Source organism: Tupaia chinensis, unplaced genomic scaffold (genome assembly GCF_000334495.1).
Source record: "Tupaia chinensis unplaced genomic scaffold, TupChi_1.0 Scaffold138665_1, whole genome shotgun sequence".
Classification (NCBI taxonomy): domain Eukaryota; kingdom Metazoa; phylum Chordata; class Mammalia; order Scandentia; family Tupaiidae; genus Tupaia; species Tupaia belangeri.
Window position 1 is genome coordinate 666,149 of NW_006198557.1, and position 18,830 is coordinate 684,978.

An 18,830-nucleotide genomic window follows, 5' to 3' on the forward strand; every position below is an offset into this window, starting at 1 on the left:
GTGCTGGGTGAGCTCCTGCCCGGGATCTGGCTGGCTGCGGCTCAGGGTGATCGAGGCGGGCGGACTAGGCTGGCTCCCCCCACCTCCTGGAAGAAATGAACACCCTTAAAAAAATGTGCAGTTGGAGAAGCGGCAGGTGGCCTGGTGGTTAAGGGCGCTGGACTCCCACATGGCCGACTGTGGTTCGAGTCCCGGGCCTCTCCTTCCTCTCTCTCTTCCTTCTTCTTTCTTTCTCCCTCCCTCCCTTTTTCCATTTCCTCCTCCTTTTTCTTTCTCTCCCCACCAGGAACAGTAATAACTTACTTGACTGTGTCATAGTTAGCTTGCTCTCCAACGGCACGGTTTGTAAAGAACTATTTTAATCTGACGTGAGAGGAACAGAGTGAGAGGGAGAGGGAGAAAGTCCAGCACCCTTAACCATCACTGCGCCTGCCGGCCCCAGTTGCTTTTTTAAAAAAAATATTACAAAACAGGGAGAATAAGAATAAATGAAAAAGCCCTGAGCCATAAAATCAGCGAAAACCTGGAGTAAAAAGCAGACACGCCTTTTTCTGTCTGTGCCATGAGAGGGACGGGTTTACCACGCCTCCATCGGGTGAGAAGCCTCGCGTCTGCGGGTGGACCTGACAGACGCCCCCCAAGGCCCCCCACAGCCCTCCTTGATCAGGGGTCCCTGGCGCCCAGCCCATCTCGCAGGTCCATTTCGGTGGGAGCTGCGGGTTTCCAGAGCAGGGGTGAACCCCGTGAGCTCTGCGGGCTTTCCTTCTGGTCTGTGACAGTGTCTCAGAGCATCAGAGGGCGGGGCCACTGTGGCAGCAGGAGCCCAATTTAAAGGGGGCCAAGGCCTCCAAGAACCCCCCACACAAGCTGGGAAGCCCCGGCCACCTGCAGGGGGAGTTTTACTTCCTTCCCCCTCCCCCTCGCTTCCTTGCATGGAGGGCCCCTCCCAGGGGGCACTTCCTTCCCTCTCTGCCCTCCAGGCAACGACTGCCACTCCTCCCTTCTCAGCCATCCATCAGGTGGCTTGCCTCCTCCGTCTGCCCATTAGAAACATGTCCTTGGGGGGCGTGGTGGTTGGGGGCACTGGACTCCCACATGGTTGATGGCGGTTCGAGTCCTGGACCTGGCGACTTGTTTTCTCCCTTGAACTGTCTCTCTCACTCTGTCCCTGTCTGGTCAAATTAAAATAAATAAGTAAATAGAGTTACATAAAATAATTATGGAAATAAAAAGAGAGGGGCCCGGCAGGTGACGTGGTGGTTAAGGGCACTAGATTTCCACATGGCCGACCACGGTTGGAGTCCAGGACCTGGCGGCTTGATTTCCTACATTCCCTATCTCTCTCTGTCTCTGGTCAAATTAAACAAATACTAATGATATAAATAAAATAAAATAATACTCTAAAAAAAAAGAAAAAAAAGAGGCTGGATCTCACATGGCCAACTGCATGGCTCAGGTCCCAGACCCGGCAGCTTGAAAAACACCCAAAAGTGGGACTAGCAGGTGGTGTAGTAGTTAAGACGCTGGATCCCACACAGCCAAGCAGTATCTGAGTCCTGGACCCGGTAGCTTGAAAGTCATGTCATGTGCGTGTACGTGTGCGTGCGTGCCCCGGACCCCTGACCACACAGCCGTGCCTACCTGATTCAGGGTCTTCTGCAGGTGCGGCGTGCCCATGCGGTCGGCCATGTGCCGGTACGCCGGGTGGGAGAGGAAGAACTTCCTCTCAGCCGCCAGCGCCGCACGGATGTCCTTCTTGCCCTCGATGTCCTTCTGGCTGCGGTTCACCACGCCGATGTAGCCTGCAGGGACAGGGCAGGGCGGGGCCGTGAGCCAGGGGGCCTGGGCGCCCCGAGAGCAAGTAGGGAATGAAGAGGGGCCGGCGGAGGGGCAGCACTTCGGGCCTGCCGCCCACTCGGCCACGGAGTCTGGAGACAGCAGCTGGAAAAGCACACCCGGGGGACCAGCAGATGGAGAAATGGTTATGTCGCTGTACGCCCACGTGGTCGACTGTGGTTCAAATCCTGGACCCGATAGCTTAAAACTCATTCTGGATACATGTCAGTGCGTCCCCAAAATCCCAAGAGGAGACTGGAGGAGAAGCGTCGTCTCCCCTGGACAGGGATTTCTCGCTTTCTGTCGGTCTCCTTCTGTTTCTCCAGAAAGTACACATGCCCTAAAGCAAAAATCTTTCTCTTTAAAGAATTAGAAAATAGGGCCCAGCAGGTAGCATGGTGGGAGCCACTGGATTCCCACATGGCCAGCCATGGTTCGAGTCCTAGACCTGGTAGCTTGCTTTGTCGCTTTCCCTTTCTCTCTGTTTCTGTCAAGTAAAATTAAAAAAATAATAACATTGGACAGCAGATGGCATAATAGTTACAAATCTAGACTCCCATGTAGTTGACGGCAGTTTGAGTCCCGGACCCGGTGGTTTAAACTCACACCCGGCGTGTGTGCGTGCGTGCCCAATATCCCGAGAGGAGAATGGAGGAGAAGGGATTGTAGCATGGCCATCCCCCCTGGGAAGCGGGTAATTTCTCGCTTTCTGTCTCTCTCTCTCTCTGTATTTCTGGCGAGCGCACGTACCCTATAGCAAAAACCTCTCAATAATAATAATAACAAATGGAATTAAATAAATACATAATCTGTTTTTTAAAAAAAAAACTTGTGTAGGGCCAGCAGGGGGCATGCAGTTTAGGGCACTGGATCTCACGTGGCCAATTATGCAGTTCAATTCCTGGACCCGGCAGCTTGTAAGTTACACACACCACACTTATGTGCGTGAGTACAATGGAGGCGCAGGGCCTGTCGCATGGCCGTCCCCCTGGGGGAGTACAAGCCCTATAGCAATCCCCCCACCACACACAAAAGGCTCACGCAGAAAAGAAACAGCACAGGGTACTGAGGGGCAGCTTGAGTTCCGTCCCCTTACAGGGCACTCACCCCCCAGGGGGGATGGCCACGCAGCAACCCCCTCCCCTCCATTCTCCTCTCAGGACCTTGGGCACACACGCACACGCGCCCGGCATGGGTTTTAAGTCACTGGTCCTGGACTTGAACTATAGTCAACTACATGGGAGTCCAGCGACGTAACCATTATGCCATCTGCTGGTCCCTGCCCCAAGCAAATTTTATGGAAGAGGAGAACAGCTAGTGTTTTTTTTTTGTTTTTTTTTTTTTTCTCTTTTTAGAGAGGTTTTTGCTATAGGGCACGTGCACTCACCAGAGAGACAGAAAGCGAGAAATCACCCCCCAGGGGGGATGGCCATACCACAATCCCTTCTCCTCCATTCTCCTCTCAGGATCTTGGGCACGCACGCACACGCGCCCGGCATGAGTTTAAGCCACCGGGTCCAGGACTTGAACCGTGGTTGACCACATGAGAGTCCAGCGACACAGCCATTATGCTAACTGCTGCTCCTTTAGAACTTGCTTTAAAATCACCCAGGAAGGAAACCAAAGGCGGAGGCAGGACACCTGGGGACCAAGCACTATCTGTGTGTTGAAAACTGCCGGGAACAGGCCCCGAGGGCTCTTCTCCGGTGTGGGGCCTCCTTGAACACGCCTGTTATGGGAGGTAATGAAGAAAATGAATGAAGTCCCAGATCGTCAGGAGGCGTCAGGAGGCACGGCCCCACGGTAGTGACTAGGGACAGTTTGGGGAAGTGGGGCTGTGGGTGGTAAATTCAGTTCCCTCTTTCTCTGTGCGTCCTTTTTGAATGCTGCAGAAGGAAGCAGGTGTGAACTGTGTAACTGTCGCAGAAGTGGGCACCAATGACAGGAACGGGACCCGGATGTTCAGGGGGGAAAAGGGCAGAAGGCTGTACTGTGATAGAAGAATGTAAATACTGGGACCGGCAGTTGGCGTAATGGCTATGTTGCTGGACTCCCACGTAGTCGACTGCGGTTCAAGTCCTGGACCTGGTGGCTTAAACTCACGCCGGGTGCATGTGCGTGCGTGCCCAAGATCCCGAGAGGAGAATGGAGGAGAAGGGACTGCGGTGTGGCCATCCCCCGGGGGGTGATTTCTCGCTTTCTGTCTCTGTTTGTCTGGCAAGTGCAAGTGCCCTATAGCAAAAACCTCTCCAGGAAAAAAAAAAAAAGAAGAAGAATGTAAATATTTCCGGGCAGCTGGGAAACAGGTGAGGCACTCACACAAGGACAGAGAGAGAGAGGGGGAGGGAAAAGGAGGGAGGGAAGGAGAGAGCCTCTCCCTCAGTATGGGGCGGTCAGACAACGCCTTCTCCTCCATTCCCCATCGGGGTTTGGGGTATGCACGCACGGACACCCAGAGTCTTGCGCTAGCCACTGGGGCCAGAATTCAAACAGTAGCTGGCTATGTGGGATCTGGCTTTCTTTTCCCTTTGTTTTTAAAAAATGTGCTGGAGGGCGGGGCCGCAGATGGCATAGTGGTTGAGGCACCGGACTCCCACATGACCGAATGTGGTTCAAGTCTCAGACCCGGTAGCTTGAAATACATGCTGGGTGTGTGCGTGCGTGCCCAAGATCACAGGAGGAGGATGAGGAAGAAGGGACTGCGGCATGGCCATTCCCGCTGGGAGGTGATTTCTCACTTTCCCTTTTACTGTCTCTCAGTCTCTCTCCGGCGAGCTCACACACCCTATGGCAAAAACGTTAAAAAAAAAAAAAAAGTTTGCTCGAGTGTACATGCACTCAGCAGAGAAAAGACAGAGGGGGATGGGGAGAGAGAGGTGAGAAAAAGCACCTCACACGGGCACGGCCATGCTGCAATCCCTTCTCCGTTTCTCCATCCCGTCCGGAACGGGGACAAGCATGCAGATGTGTATTTTCTTGGAGAGGTTTTTTTTGTTTGTTTGTTTGTTTGTTTTAGGGCGCGTGCGCTTGCCAGACAGAGAGAGAGACAGAGAGATAGAAAGCGAGAAATCACCCTCCAGGGGGGTGGCCACGCCACAATCCCTTCTCCTCCATTCTCCTCTTGGTATCCTGGGCACGCACGCACACGCACCCGGTGTGAGTTTCAAGTCACCGGGTCCAGGATGCGAACCACGGTCGACCACATGGGAGTCCAAAGACATAGCCATTATGCTAACTGCTGGTCCCAACTAGGTGTATTTTCCAAAGCACTGGGGCTGAAATCTGAACCACTGTCAGCCAGCTGGGTCCAAATCTTTTTAAAATATTTATTTATTATTTCATATAGGTTTTGCTAGAGAAAGAGAGAGAGAGGGAGAGTGGGGAGGGAGACTGAGAAAGCAAGTTGTCAAGTCCCGGACTCGAACTGTGGTTGGCCATGTGGGAATTCCAACGCCTTAACCACCATGCAAGCTGCTGGCCTGTGGGTTCCAACCTGTTGGCTATGTCGATGACTCATAAATAGTGCTTTTGAGGGGACCAGCAGTTACCGTAATGGTTATGCTGCTGGACTCCCATGTAGTCGACCTCAGCTCGAACCCTGGACCCGGTGGCTTAAACTCACACTGGGCGCGTGTGCGTGCGTGCTCAAGATCCCGAGAGGAGAATGGAGGAGAAGGGATTGGGGCGTGGCCATCCCCCCTGGGGGGTGATTTCTCGCTTTCTGTCTCTCTCTGTCTGTCTGGCGAGTGCATGCGCCCTGTAGCAAAAACCTCTCCAAAAAAAAAAAAAAAGATCCCACAAGCTGGGGAGGGGGAGCCGGCAGGTAGTGTGGTGGTTAAGATGCTGGATCCCACATAGCCAGCTCCACGGTTTGAGTCTCAGACGCGACACCTTGAAATACACACCGCGCATGCGTGTGCACATGCCCAAAATCCTGAGAGGAGAATGGAGGAGCAGGGACCGGCGCGGCCATCCCCCCAGCGCTGTTCGCTTCCTTTCTCTCTCCTCTCTCTCCAGTGAGTGCCCGCGCGCCAGCGGTACATTAAATGAACAAGCAAGTGACCCCTCGGTGCCCGGTGTCCAGCCCCGGCCCGCCCTGGCACCGCCCTCCCGCGCCGCACCTCTCCTCAGGGGCAGCAGCTTGTTCTCCAGGACGTCCCTGGCATCGGTGCCCTCGTCCATCAGGTCCAGCTTGGTGATGACGCCGATGGTCCGCAGGCCTGCAAAGCCACAGGTCAGAGGGAGCCACGAGAAGGAGCACGGGTGGGCGGCTGCAGGCCGCCCGAGGCCCAACAATGCCAGGGGTTAAGGCAGCTAGGTAACCACGGGACCAGCAGTTGGCATAATGGCTATGTCGCTGGACTCCCATGTAGTCGACCGTGGTTCGAGTCCTGGACCCGGTGGCTTAAACTCACGCTGGGTGCGCGATCCCGGGAGGAGAAGGGACTGTGGCGTGGCCGTCCCTGGGGGTCCTTCCTCACTTCTCTCCCTCTCCCCGGGGAGCACATGCTCCCTAGGGTGAACAAAATGAGACAGGAAGGAAGGAACGAGTCCAAGGACCAGCCACGCGATGCAAATGCCCTGCAAGGCTGGAAGCCACATGGCTGCTGACTACAGGTCCGGGACCGCGGCCTGGCCTGGAAGCATGCCATCGATGAGCGGGGGGCACAGATCCCAAGGTGCTGGCGGGCTGGGGAGGGGACTGCAGAGTGAGGAGACCCTGTGGAGGGCGATCCTCTTTTCCTCCCTTGAGTGTACGTGACACCCTTACTCTCAGGTAGAACATTTTCAAATGGGGACAGCAGGTGGCATAATGGTTTTATCACTGGACTTTCACGTAGTGGATTGCAGTTCGAGTCCTGGACTCAGAGGCTTAAAACACAACAGGCGCGTGTGCGTGCGTGCCCAAGATCCCAAGAGGAGAAGGGAGGAGAAGGGACTGTGGCATGGCCATCTCGCCTGAGGGTGATTTCTTGCCTTCGGCCTCTCTGGCGAGTGCATGCACCTGATAGCAAAAATCTGTCTCTTGACAAAACGGTCAAGTAATGGCGGCCAGCAGGGGGTGTGGGCGTTAAGGCAGCCGGCTCCCGTGACTGCAGTGTGAGTCCCGGACTGGAGACACGAAAGTCACACTGGGCACCCGTGTGCACGTGCCCCAAATCCCAGAGGGGAATGGAGGAGAAGGGACCGCAGCATGGCCATTCCCCGTGGGGCTTTCTCACCTGCCCTCTGTCTCTGACAAGCACACATGCCCTGTAGCAAAAAATAAAAGAATCAAAAATAAATAAGTAAAAAAAAATAAATGGCCATTGAGAAAGGAGGACTCTGGGGACAGCAGCTGGCACGGTGTTTGAAGTGCTGGACTCTCACGTGCAGTTCAAGCCCCGGGCCCGGCAGCTTACATTCTCACTGCCCCCGTCTCTGTGTGTCTCTCTCTCGTCAAATTATAAAATAATAATAGCAACAATGATAGAGTTAAATACGATAATAATGGGGGGAAAAAAAGAAAGGAAGAAAAGTTGGACTCTGAATGTCCTCAGGCAGAAACGCCACAGTCCCCACTCCCCCCTACTGCCCGACCGGGCTTCGGGAATTGGCTGCCTTTGCTGTCACGGAGCACGTTACTGTGCGACCTCTAGTCCCCCAGCAGGTGGGGACCGATGCTCCCACCTTGCCTTTGGGTAGATCAAAGCCTTAGGGAGACCGGGGAACGAGGAGAGGTGGACCTGGCCTCACATCACCCCGAGGGCCGACCTTACCTCCTCTCGGGCTAGCCGGCCGCCCGTGCTGGCGAGGTGGGCGCTGTCCGGTCCGAGGAGGTATGTCCTCCTGCCCTACCCGATGCCATACCCCAGAGGCCTGTTCCCACGTGGGAAGTGCCACAGAGGATGCCAGGGGCTGGGACCTGGCGGACAGTGCCACTGCGCAGGGGTGCGTAGAAGCCGGAGCTGCCGGCCCGGGCCCGGTGGGTACCTTGGGGATCGACCTCCTTGGCCAGCTTGAGGGCGTCCGAGTTGGCCAGGTCCATGTTGGCTGGAGTGACGGCGAGGATCAGGCTGCTCTCCCGGCTGATGAACTGCAGGATCATGTCCTTGATCTGGTACTCGATGTCTGGGGGCTGGTCGCCCACGGGCACTTTGGTGATGCCCGGGAGGTCGATGAGGGTCAAGTTCAACACTGAGGAAAGCAGACGGAAGTCAGTCCTGCAGAGACCGTGGGTCCCCGTGTTCTGGGGCAGAGCGGGCAGCGAGGGGGTCAAGACCTCAGGGCAATGCCTGAGGCCAAAGTGGAGCGTGACTTCGATTCTGTAACCCCCGGCTGGGATGCCACTCTCCGGACACCCTGTACCCACTGTGTTCCCGTGCTGCAGCTCGGTATGAGAACAAGCGCATTTATCTGCAGATCGGAATCGATCTAAACGTCCAAACCGATGAGAATCGTTAGGAACAAAAAAATGATATTATGAGAAGAAATACTCTGAGGGCCAGCAGGTGGCGGAGGAGTCGAGGAAGCTGGATCCTACATGGCTAACTGTGCGGTTTAAATCTTGGGACCAGGAACTGGCATAATGGCTATATTGCTGGACTCCCATGTAGGCGACCGCGGTTCACGTCCTGGACCCGGTGGCTTAAAACTTATGCCGGGCACGTGTGCATGTGTGCCCAAGATCCTGAGAGGAGAATGGAGGAGAAGGGATTGTGGTGTGGCTGTTCCCCCAGGGGGTGAATTCTCGCTTTCTGTCTCTATGTCTCTCTCTGTCTGGCGAGCGCACACGCCCTACAGTGAAAACCTCTCAAAAAAAATAAAATAAAATAAAAAAGAAATGGTGTGTTTATTGAGGGACAGCAACATTTTGTGGATATCTTTTTACTTTTGGAATTCGGGATCACGTTTGGGTATCATTTATTCAAAACTGAATTCATTTTTAAATTCATCAGAGCCGGGGTAGGGGGATGGGGAGGCTGGCCGGTGGTGCCTTGGTTAAGGGCACTGGACTCCCACATGGCCGACTGTGGTTCGAGTCCCGGCCCTGGCGGCTTGCTTTGTCGCTTTCTCCTCCTGTCTCACATACTCTGTCCCTCTCTGGCCAAGTTAAAATAACTGACTAAGTAAAGTTAAATAATTCTTTTAATAATTCTTTAAAAAAACACAATTCCTTAGAAGGGGTAGCAGCAGATGGAGTGGCGGGGCCCTGCCCGGTCACCTACCGTGTGGCGAGTACACTCGCAGGTTGATGGGCACTGGGGAGATGCCTTTGTTGGTCCCCGTGACCCTGTCGGTCTCCGCTTCGATCTCCTGCCGGACCTCATCGAAGTCTGTAAACTTTTTCGATTTGCAGTGCAAAAACTCGGCATATTCTGCAAAGGGGAGGAAGACGGGCTGCGTGAGAAAGCCACGCGGCCTCACCTGCAGGGGGAGCAGACGCATTTCTGGGACGAGGGCTTTGGCAACCGCTGCAGCTGGCCAGCCAGGCGGCATGGTGGGTAAGGCAGCAGGATCCCACAAGGCTGACTGCATGGTTCAAGTCCTGGACCCGGCAAGCTGAAAAACGCCCCAGGTACATGTGCATGTGTGCCCCAAATCTCAAGAGGACGGAGGAGAAGGGGCTGCGGTGTAGACACCCCCCCATGGGGGTGAGGGGAGATGCTTTCTCACTTTCCCTTTCGCTCTCAGGTGAGCCCATGGACCCTATGGCAAAAACTGTAAAAAGCACAGACATCCTTAAGCAGCATTTTGCAGAGGGCACGCCGTGATTGTGAAGCAGAAGCGCCGCCATCTGTGAACGTGACGTCACACTTGCTTCCTCCCTCTGCCCAGAGTAGATAGGGGTGTACAGTCTTACCGTCTTTGTTAACGAGCCCCAAACCCTTTGCTTAGACGCTCCCTAGCAATGTACCTACCACCACCAGACCCCTGGCGAGAGCAATGGGGCCCATTAAACAAAGGTCTGGAGAGTGCCCCTAGAAATAATCAACCTGCCGGGGCAGCAGATGGCATGGTGGTTGGGGGTGCTGGACTCCCACATGGCCAACCACGGTTCAAATCCTGCACCTGGTGGCTTGCTTTCTCACTTTCTCTCTCTCTGTCTGGCTCTGGTCAAATTAAAATAAATAAATAAAATTAAATAAAAAATAATTAAAAAAAATAACTGTTTAATTGTATTATTAAAATGTTTACATTTGACCACAGTGAGACACTGAGAGAGGGAAAGTGAGAAAGCAAGCCACCAGGTGCAGGATTTGAACCGTGGTTGGCCATGTGGGAGTCCAGTGCCTTAACCACTACACCGCCTGCCTGCTCCTGAATTTTCAAAGTGATGTCAGGGAGGGACCCAGAAAGCTGGGAGCTCGTAGCTCCTGATGTCATGCCCATGTGGAAAAGAATTCATGCTGGCAAAAAGTTAAGAGAACCAGAAGTGCAAAGATTCGCATCAGCGCCGTGTTCTTAGGAGGGAAAACTGGAAATAGCCTTAATTCCACCAGGAGGAGACCTGGCTGCGTAGACAGAACAGCCGTACCTCAAACTGTCTTAAGGAGAAAGTGGACACAGATCCCCGTGGTGGAGAGGAGCAGGGGGGTCTCGAACCTCTACCCAGAGGTGCAACAAGGCAAAAGGAGCCACTGTGAGGTTAGCCATCCCGTCTTCACTGTAACCTACCAAACTACGGCCAGCGTGGTTGTCCAGCCTCACCCGTGCAGTCTCGCTTTTTTTTATTTTTAAGAATTATTTTATTTAGGGACCAGCAGTTGGCGTAATGGCTATGTCACTGGACTCCCATGTAGTCAACCACGGTTCAAGTCCTGGACCCAGTGGCTTAAACTCACGCTGGACGCATGTGCGTGTGTGCCCAACATCCCGAGAGGAGAAAGGAGGAGAAGGGACTGCAGTGTGGCCATCCTCCCTGGGGGTGGGGTGGGGGTGGTGATTTCTCACTTTGTTTCTCTCTGTCTCTTTCTGGTGAGTGCACACACTGATAGCAAAATCCTCTCAAAAAGAAAAAAGAATTATTTTATTTAACTTGATTTATTTATTTAGATTTGACCAGAGAGGGACAGAGTGAGAGTGAGGGCAAGAGAGAAAGAGAGAGGGAAAAGAAGCTGCCAGGTCCGGGACTCGAACCATGGATGGCCATGTGGGAGTCTAGAACCCGTAACCACCATGCCACCTGCCGGCCCCTACATAGTCTTGTTTGCTCAAAAGAGAATATCTCCATGATTCCTATTTATTTCCTTTTTTCTTTGCTTTAAAGAATTAGTTTATTTGCTTTTATTCATCATTATTATTATTTTTTCATTTGACCAGAGAGAGGTAGAGAGATCCAGAGAGGGAAAGTGAGAAAGCAAGCTGCCAGGTCCGGGACTTGAACCACGGTTACCCAAGTGGGAGTTCGGCGCCTTAATCAGCACGCCACCTGCCGGCTCGTGATCCCCGTTTCACAGATGGAAAAGCCGAGGTCCTGGAAGGCCCAGTAGTAGCCCCTGCTCAGTGGGGGAGCTGGGATTCGGGGCTCCGACGATCTTGCTCCTAGTGGCTCTCAGGCCAGGTGACTGTGGGGCCGCCTGGGGGCCCCTCAGCTCTCTGACTTCCTCCTGCAGGATCTGGGGGGCTCGGTGGGCTCAGAAACACATGGCTGAGTCCAGCATGGAGCGGGGTCACTGAGGGTGCCAGCTGCAGGATGCGGGATCCAGGGTCCCCATCCCCACTGTCACTGACCCGGTTCCCAAGGACAGTCATGCTCGGGCCCTCCACAGAGACGGGAGGAAACACTGGCCCTTCCTGCAAGAGCTGCTAAAAACGGAAGAGCCCCCGCCCCCACAGCAAACCTCAGCTCTCTTCCGGCTCCAGGCCCCAGCTCAGCCCACGAGAGAGGCCATCCCCTCAAGGAGCACAGGGAGATGTGGGGTGGGAGGGGAGCTGGGGGCCAGGATGCGGGCGCTCTCTCTCCTGCAGGCCTCTACCCTACCAAGCCGGGAGCCTGGAAGGGCCAGACGTACCTCCTCCCCTTCTTCCAACAGCCACTGCCTGCCTGTCACCTCTTCTAGGAAGCCTTCCCTGAGTCCTGCATTTTGGCCTCCTTCCCTATGAGAGCCGAGTCTCTGGACCAGGGCCTGGACCTGCCCGCCACAGCATCTCAGAGCTTGGTCTGCCTGACCGGCAGTTACAGGCTCAGGCTGCATCCAGAGGGCCTCCCAGGACCCCGGGGCCCCCACAGCAGGGCCTGTGGGAGGACTCGATATGTCAGCACAAGAAGACATGGCCGCCGGGCAGAGGGCAGAGAGCAGAGGGGCCCATGCACGACGTGGCAGGGAGACTCCATTCTCACACAGGAGAGAGTCCAGAGACGGCATGCCTCTTACAAGGCACACAGCGCCCACCGTCTCCTGCAGGTTTTCGTAGCAACGTCCTCTCCCCCGGAACCGCTTCGCTCCCACCCTCCTCCCCTCAGCCTTGAAGCCGGACTAGCAGACGAGGGGGACCCATTCATTTCCAGATAACGGAGCCAGTTCCTCTGGTCCCCGGGCTGACGCCGGAACAGACCGACAACCCCGCCCATGGCCATCACCCTGCCCCACCGCCGGGCGGGCTCTCTGGGCAAAGGTTCAGCCCAGTCCCAGCTGGCAGGCTTTCGACCAGCGTGTGAACAGGCCCTGGGGACTTTGGGGGACCAGCCAGGGGCCCATTGAGTGACAGGAATGAAGGAACCACCGGGCCCTCGGCCAGCAGTCACACTGCCCAACCCTGGGAGCCAGTGCCCCCTCCCCACCCACTGCAGGGCATCTCGACCCTGTCTTTGTGGGGTTTTCTAGAAAGAGGTTCTATCCCTCCTGCAGGCCGTCTCCCTCGGCTGAGCTCCCAGAGAGCGGAGCCATGGCATGGGCAGTTTTCTCCCGGGCGCCTGGCAGAGCAGCCGCCTAACTATTACAAACCTTAGGCCATCTGTCCGAAGGATGTCACTCCCATGACCCGCCCCCCGGGACCCCACTGCGCTAAATACCAATCCCCTACCTCGGGACGGCAGAAGCCAGTCCTGCCATCAGGCCACCCGCGGCCAGAGGCAGTGGCCCCCTGCAGGGGCTGTGTGGTGGCCCCCTCAGGCTGGATGTCCCTTGAGGTTTTCTGTACATCCTGTTTTAAAGGATTCTGCAAGGGAGACCAGCGGGTGGCCAGGTAGTTAGGGTGCTGGACTCCTATATGACTGACTGCAGTTTGAATCCCGGATCCAGCAGCTTGAATCTCACACTGGGCGCGTGTGCGTGCGTGCCCAAAATCCCGAGAGGAGGATGGAAAAGGGATTGCAGTGTGGCCATCCTCCCTGGGGGGTGATTTCTCATTTTCTGTCTCTCTGTCTTTCTCTGTCTCTCCCACAAGTGCCTATGCTCTATGGCAAAAATCTCCCTCAAAAAAATAAATAAAGGGAGCCAGCAGTTAGCGTAACGGCTATGTCACTGGACTCCCACGTAGTCGACCGCGGTTCGTGTCCCGGACCCGGTGACTTAAAACTCACGCCGGGCACGTGTGCGTGCGTGCCCAAGATCCCGAGAGGAGAATGGAGGAGAAGGGATTGCGGCGTGACCATCCCCCCTAGGGGGTGGTTTCTCGCTTTCTGTCTCTCTGTCTCTCTGTCTCTTTCTGTCTGTCTGGCGAGCGCACGCCCCCTATAGTGAAAATAAATAAATAAAAGGGGGAGTTTGCAGGGCCAGCCCCGTAGCCTGATGGTTAGGGGATCCAAACACCATATGGCTGGCCGTGGTTTGAATCCTGACTCCGGTGGCTTGGAAGACAAGCGGGGCTCGTGTGCGTGTGTGCACCAAAACCGGCCGGAGCTGAGAAATGGAGAGACACGGAGGCACGACCACGCCCATCACAGGGTGCTCTCTCCCTCTGCTCTCTGCCTCTCTCCGGCAACTAAGAAAAATTCATTTTAGTTTTTTGTTTGTTTGTTTCAGCCATAGGACATCAGAGCTTGCTAGAGAAAGAGAAATCACCCCCTGGAAGGAATAGCCACACCATAATCCCTCCTCCTCTGTTCTCTCGGGATTTTCGGTGCACACCTGTACGCACCCAGAGTGACTTTTGAGCCTTGGGCTCAGGACTTTAACCACGGTAGGCCACGTGGGAGTTTGGTCCCTTAACTACTATGCTACCAGCTGGCCCCCAATTATTTTTAATATTTTTAAATAATTATTTTATTCAATTTTATTCATTCATTTATTTATTTTAATTTGACCAGAGAGAGACACACAGAAAGAGGAAAGTGAGAAAGCAAGCCACCCGGTCCAGGATTTAAACTGTGGTCAGCCGTGTGGGAGTGTCCAGCGCCTTAACCACCACGCCATGTGCTGGTCCCCCCCAATTATTTTTTTATTAAAAAAATTTTTTTTAGGAACCAGCGGGTGGCATGGTGGTTAGGGTACTGGATGCTCCCACATGGTTGACCACAGTTCAAATCCTGGACCTGGTGGCTCGCTTTCTCACCTTCTCTCTCTCTCTCTCTCTGTGTGTGTGTCTCTCTGGTCAAAATAAAAATGAATGAATGAATAAATAAAGTTAAACAAATAATTAAAAATAATAAAATGTTTAAAAAAATTTTTTAGAGAGAGATTTTTTGTTATAGGATGTGTGCATTCACTGGGGAGACAGAGACAGAAAGTGAGAAATCACTCCTCTGAGGGGACAGTCACGCTGCAATCCCTTTTCCTCTATTCTCCTCTTGGGATTTTAGGCATGCACGCAAGTGTCTGGCATGAGTTTCAAGCCACTGGGTCTGGGAATCAAACCGCGGTCCACTACGTGGAAGTCCAGTGATGTAACCATTATGCCACCTGCTGGGCCCAATCTTTTTTTTAAATAAAAGCCTGCCAGGGCCAAGGGCCGAGACAGAAGAGCACCCTCCTGGAGCCAGACGGTGGCCTAGTGGTAAAACCACAGTCTGTGAGGCCGCCCCACACAGGAAGGTTCTGGGTTCCCGTCCACAGGCCTCTCCTAGTGCACGGGGCTCGCAGGGGCTCCCGCTCTGGGTTGGCTGAGGCCAGGGCTGGACTCCAGTACTGGAACCCTGCTGGGGGTGATGTCTTTCTGCCTCTCTCTGTCTCACCTATGGGAGAGATAAACTTTCAAAGAAAAAAGGAGAAGGCCCTCTCGACTCCGACGGGAGACAGGGTCATGTGCCTGCTGGCATTTCTTCACGATTACGACACACTGAGGACCTGCTGGGAAGCCTGCCTTCAGCCCGCCCCTGGCAGACGGCGAGGCGGACGGAGAAGCAGGATTTGCAGAGGGAGAGGGAGGAGGGTGTGCGCGGCCCACTCGGCTCAGCTGGGTCCTACCCTTCTCTGCACCCCGTTTCCCCACGGTGAACGCAGTGCCGAGCTCATGGGAAGGTCTCGGACTCAGCTGGGGTCCTACCCTTCTCTGCACCTCATTCCCCACGGTGAACGGTGACTGCAGAACGCAGTGGAGCTCATGGAGAGGCCTCACGTTCCCCGGAGCCCACAGCTGCTTCGGGGACTCAGGGCAGGGCTCTTTCTGCTCCCACCCTAGGCCAGGGCAGACAGAGCGGGATGTCTCCTGACACAGGGAGACAAGATCGGCCTCCCCTAAATAGCACGGGCCTCAGATACGCTCAGAAGACCCAAAGCACCACACGATCAAACAGGGACCAGCAGGTGGTGAAATGGCTATGTCGCTGGACTCCCATGTAGTTGACTGCAGTTCGAGTCCTGGATCTGGTGGCTTAAACTCATGCTGGGCGCATGTGCGTGCATGCCCATCCCCCGAGGGTGATTTCTCGCTTTCTGTCTCTCTGTCTCTCCCTGTCTCTCTGGCGAGCGCGTGCACCCTATAGCGAAAACGTCTCAAAAAAAAAAAAAAAGAAAGAAAAACACCATGTCACCGATCCAATGAGGGCCTCACAGAGGCCTTGTCAGAGCCTTTAGTGACTGCGCGCCTGGCCCTTCCCAAGCTGGTTCGGCCCTAGAGCTCCACATGATCCGAGATGAGTCATAAGTATGTCCCAGTCTGCGATGCACGGCCACCGGGAAGGTGACAGTCTGCCGTGTGCTGGGCCCTGCGCTGGGCAAAGGGGACCACCCTGGCCCCACCATCGAGTACCACCGAGAGGGGAGAGAGAGAGGAGGAAGCTGAGCCTGGCACAACCGACTGCATGGCTCAAGGTTGAACCTGGCAGCTTGAGAAACGCTCCAGGCACCTGTGTGTGCCCAAAATCCCGAAAGGAGGGAGACACAGAGGAGAGGGGGCTGTGGGGTCTCACTCTCACTCTCCCACCAGCGCATGCGCCCTCTGGCAAGTCACCCCCCAGGACAGGAAGACGTCACATAGGCATGCACAGGGGAACTGAGGCAGCCGTGAGCAGGCTGGGGTGGGTGGCCCAGCAGAGGGGGAGAAGACCTGGGCAGGGTGTTCCAGGCGCCCAGGAACGGGGACAGGAGAGAAACTGTGGGTGCAGCGGGGACCTGGAGGAGGGGAGGTCCCAGGAACGCGAGGCCTGGCCGAGGTCCTGTCTCGGGGCCAAGGAGCCAGGAGTAAAGGCTGGACTGTGCCGCCCCGGGAAGCCTCCGGCCACGTCCTGACCCTGACGTCTCCTCCTGCCATCTGAGACCAAGGTCAGGGGCGGGGGCCTTCCATCCACATCCCACGGGGACAGGTCCAGTGCCCAGGGTTTATGAGGCCGGGGGTGGTTCCCGGCGAGGGCAGGGTTCTCTGAGGGCCACTCGACTTCCTGCTGCCGCCGTCTTAGGTAATTTTTAAACTCGATGGTTAGCAGTCACGGTTCACCGAGACCGAGGGAGCCAGGATGAGCCGATGCTGCGGGCGTGGTGAGGGGAGATGGCGCTGCCTCGATGCCAGGCCCCGGTCGTGCAGGAGCAGGCAGCCCCGCTACGGCGCATGAGAGGCGCCACCCTCACCCCGATTCACAGACGGGGAGACAGGCGCACAGAGGGAACGCACTGGGCTGGGGCCCGGTCTGCAAAGGGCGACAGTCTGGCACAAGGCCCCGTGAGCCAGCCTGAGGGACTTCCGACCAGGACAACACAGGCCCCCGAGTGCCAGCAATCGGGGTCCACAACAGGCTCGTCTCCCTCCCCATCACCGCCGGCCCGGTGCCACGCTGCCCTCTGTCCTCTCCTACCCCTCACCCCACCTGTGTTCATGTCCCTGCCTGTCCCTCTGCACATGCAGTGGCCCAGTCCCAGCGTGGACCCAGAGACCAGCGATGCCCCCCCACTCCGTGCTGCGCCTCCTCAGTCCCATGGGAGCCCAGCACCTGCTGCCCCCACCAGGCAGGGACAGGGGCTCCTGCCGCCTCCCTGTCACCGCCTGACGCCCAGTGCCACGTGTATGCCTGCTCGGAGCGCTGGGGGACTAGGAACACCACAGTCAGCCAGGTGGGCGAGGGAGGCAAGCTGACAGACGCCAGAAGACTCCCCGATGCCTTAGACTCCTCCCCCCACCCCCCAACCCGCCCAACAGGATCCAGCCACGTCTCCACCATCTACAACTGCCGCCCGTCCTCGGCGGCCCCCACTGCATTTTCTTTATTATTAATTTTTTTTTTTTTTTGAGAGAGAGATTTTTGCTATAAGACATGAGTGTTTGCTGGAGAGACAGAGACAGAAAAACAGCGAGAAATCACCCTCCCTGGGTGGATGGTCATGCCACAACCCCTTCTCCTCTGTTCTCCCCCTGGGATCTTGGACACACACGCAAGCATGCATATCTGGAGTGAGTTTCAAGCTGCCATGTCCAGGACTCGAACCAGGGTTGACCATGTGGGAGTCCAGTGCCTTAAACACCATGCCACCTGTTGGCCCCAAGACTGACCTTCAAAGATAATCGGTGGCCTGGTAGTTAAGGTAGCTGAATTCCCCAAGCTGACTGAAGTTCAAGTCCTGGGCACTACAGTTTAACACACACATGGGGGGCAGGGATGCAAGTGGCATGATGGTTAAGGCAACTGGACTCCCACATGGCTGACTGAGGTTCAAGTCTTGGACCTGGTAGCTTGCTTCTGCCGCTACCTCCCCCCCACCCCGTCAAATTAAAATAAATAAGTAAAGTTAAATGAATAATTCTTCAAAATCACTGATAAATTAAAAAAGAAAGAAACACATGGGGTGTGAAGACACTGCAGCATGGCTATCCCCATGAGGGGGGGTACTTTCTCGCTCTCTCTCTCTCTCTGGCATGCACCCTCTGGCAAATTAAGGAGGAAAAAAAAAAAAAAGATGATCCTCTGAAGAAGGACCACAAGAGGCCGTGAAGGATGGGACAGGGAGAGAATAGTAGGGCGCTGATTAAAGGGAAGAAAATCGCAGCCAGGGCCAGTAGGTGGCGCGGTGGTTAACATGCTAGATTCCACATGACCGACTGCATGGTTCAAATCCCAGACCAGGTGGCTTGAAAATCACACAGGCTCGTGTGCACACAGCCAAAATCTGAGCAAATGGAGAAAGGATTGCGGCATGGCTATCCCTAGGGTGGGGGGGGGCGGTGAAACACATGCACCCTATGGAAAAATCTAAAAAACAAAAACAAAAACAAAAACAGCGCAGATTCTCAACCCTCCTCTCCGTCCCCAGCCTGTTGAACGGGAAAACCTAGCGGGCCTTAGCACACAGCTGATTGGGCACCTGGACCAAGGGAAGCAGCTCATTGGCCCTCCTGTGGCCTATGACATAGTAGAGGTCACAAAGAGGAGGAGCTGGGCCAATCCGCTGCCGTCTCTCCCTGGAGCCACGCCCACACAGAGCGGGCTGGGCGGAGTCGGGGTGGAGGGAACCCGCAGGGCGCAGGTGAGACCGAGGTTTCAGGTCCCAGCTCCTGGGTGCGGCCCTCCTGGAAGCCGGGCTAAGCCTCAGTTTCCCCGTCTGCAGGTTCGACCTTTTCTGGGGTGTGTTTCTGAGAACCCCGTGGGAGAGTCCTCACCGCAGCCAGAGGTGCCGGATCAGTGTCTGCCCGATTTCGAACCGGTT

At 55.4% G+C, this 18,830-nt stretch overlaps 1 protein-coding gene across 1 annotated transcript in view; it reads right to left on the minus strand.

Annotated features, from left to right (window-relative positions):
- DNM2 (dynamin 2) overlaps positions 1-18,830 on the minus strand; it is a 53,423-nt gene that overhangs the window by 33,010 nt on the left and 1,583 nt on the right. The window contains exons 4-7 of the mRNA XM_006161586.3: positions 9,045-9,194; positions 7,810-8,013; positions 5,958-6,056; positions 1,642-1,802 (exon numbers count right to left, since the gene is read on the minus strand). Coding sequence (XP_006161648.2) covers positions 1,642-1,802; positions 5,958-6,056; positions 7,810-8,013; positions 9,045-9,194 — 614 coding nt within the window. The remainder of the gene's footprint in view (positions 1-1,641; positions 1,803-5,957; positions 6,057-7,809; positions 8,014-9,044; positions 9,195-18,830) is intronic.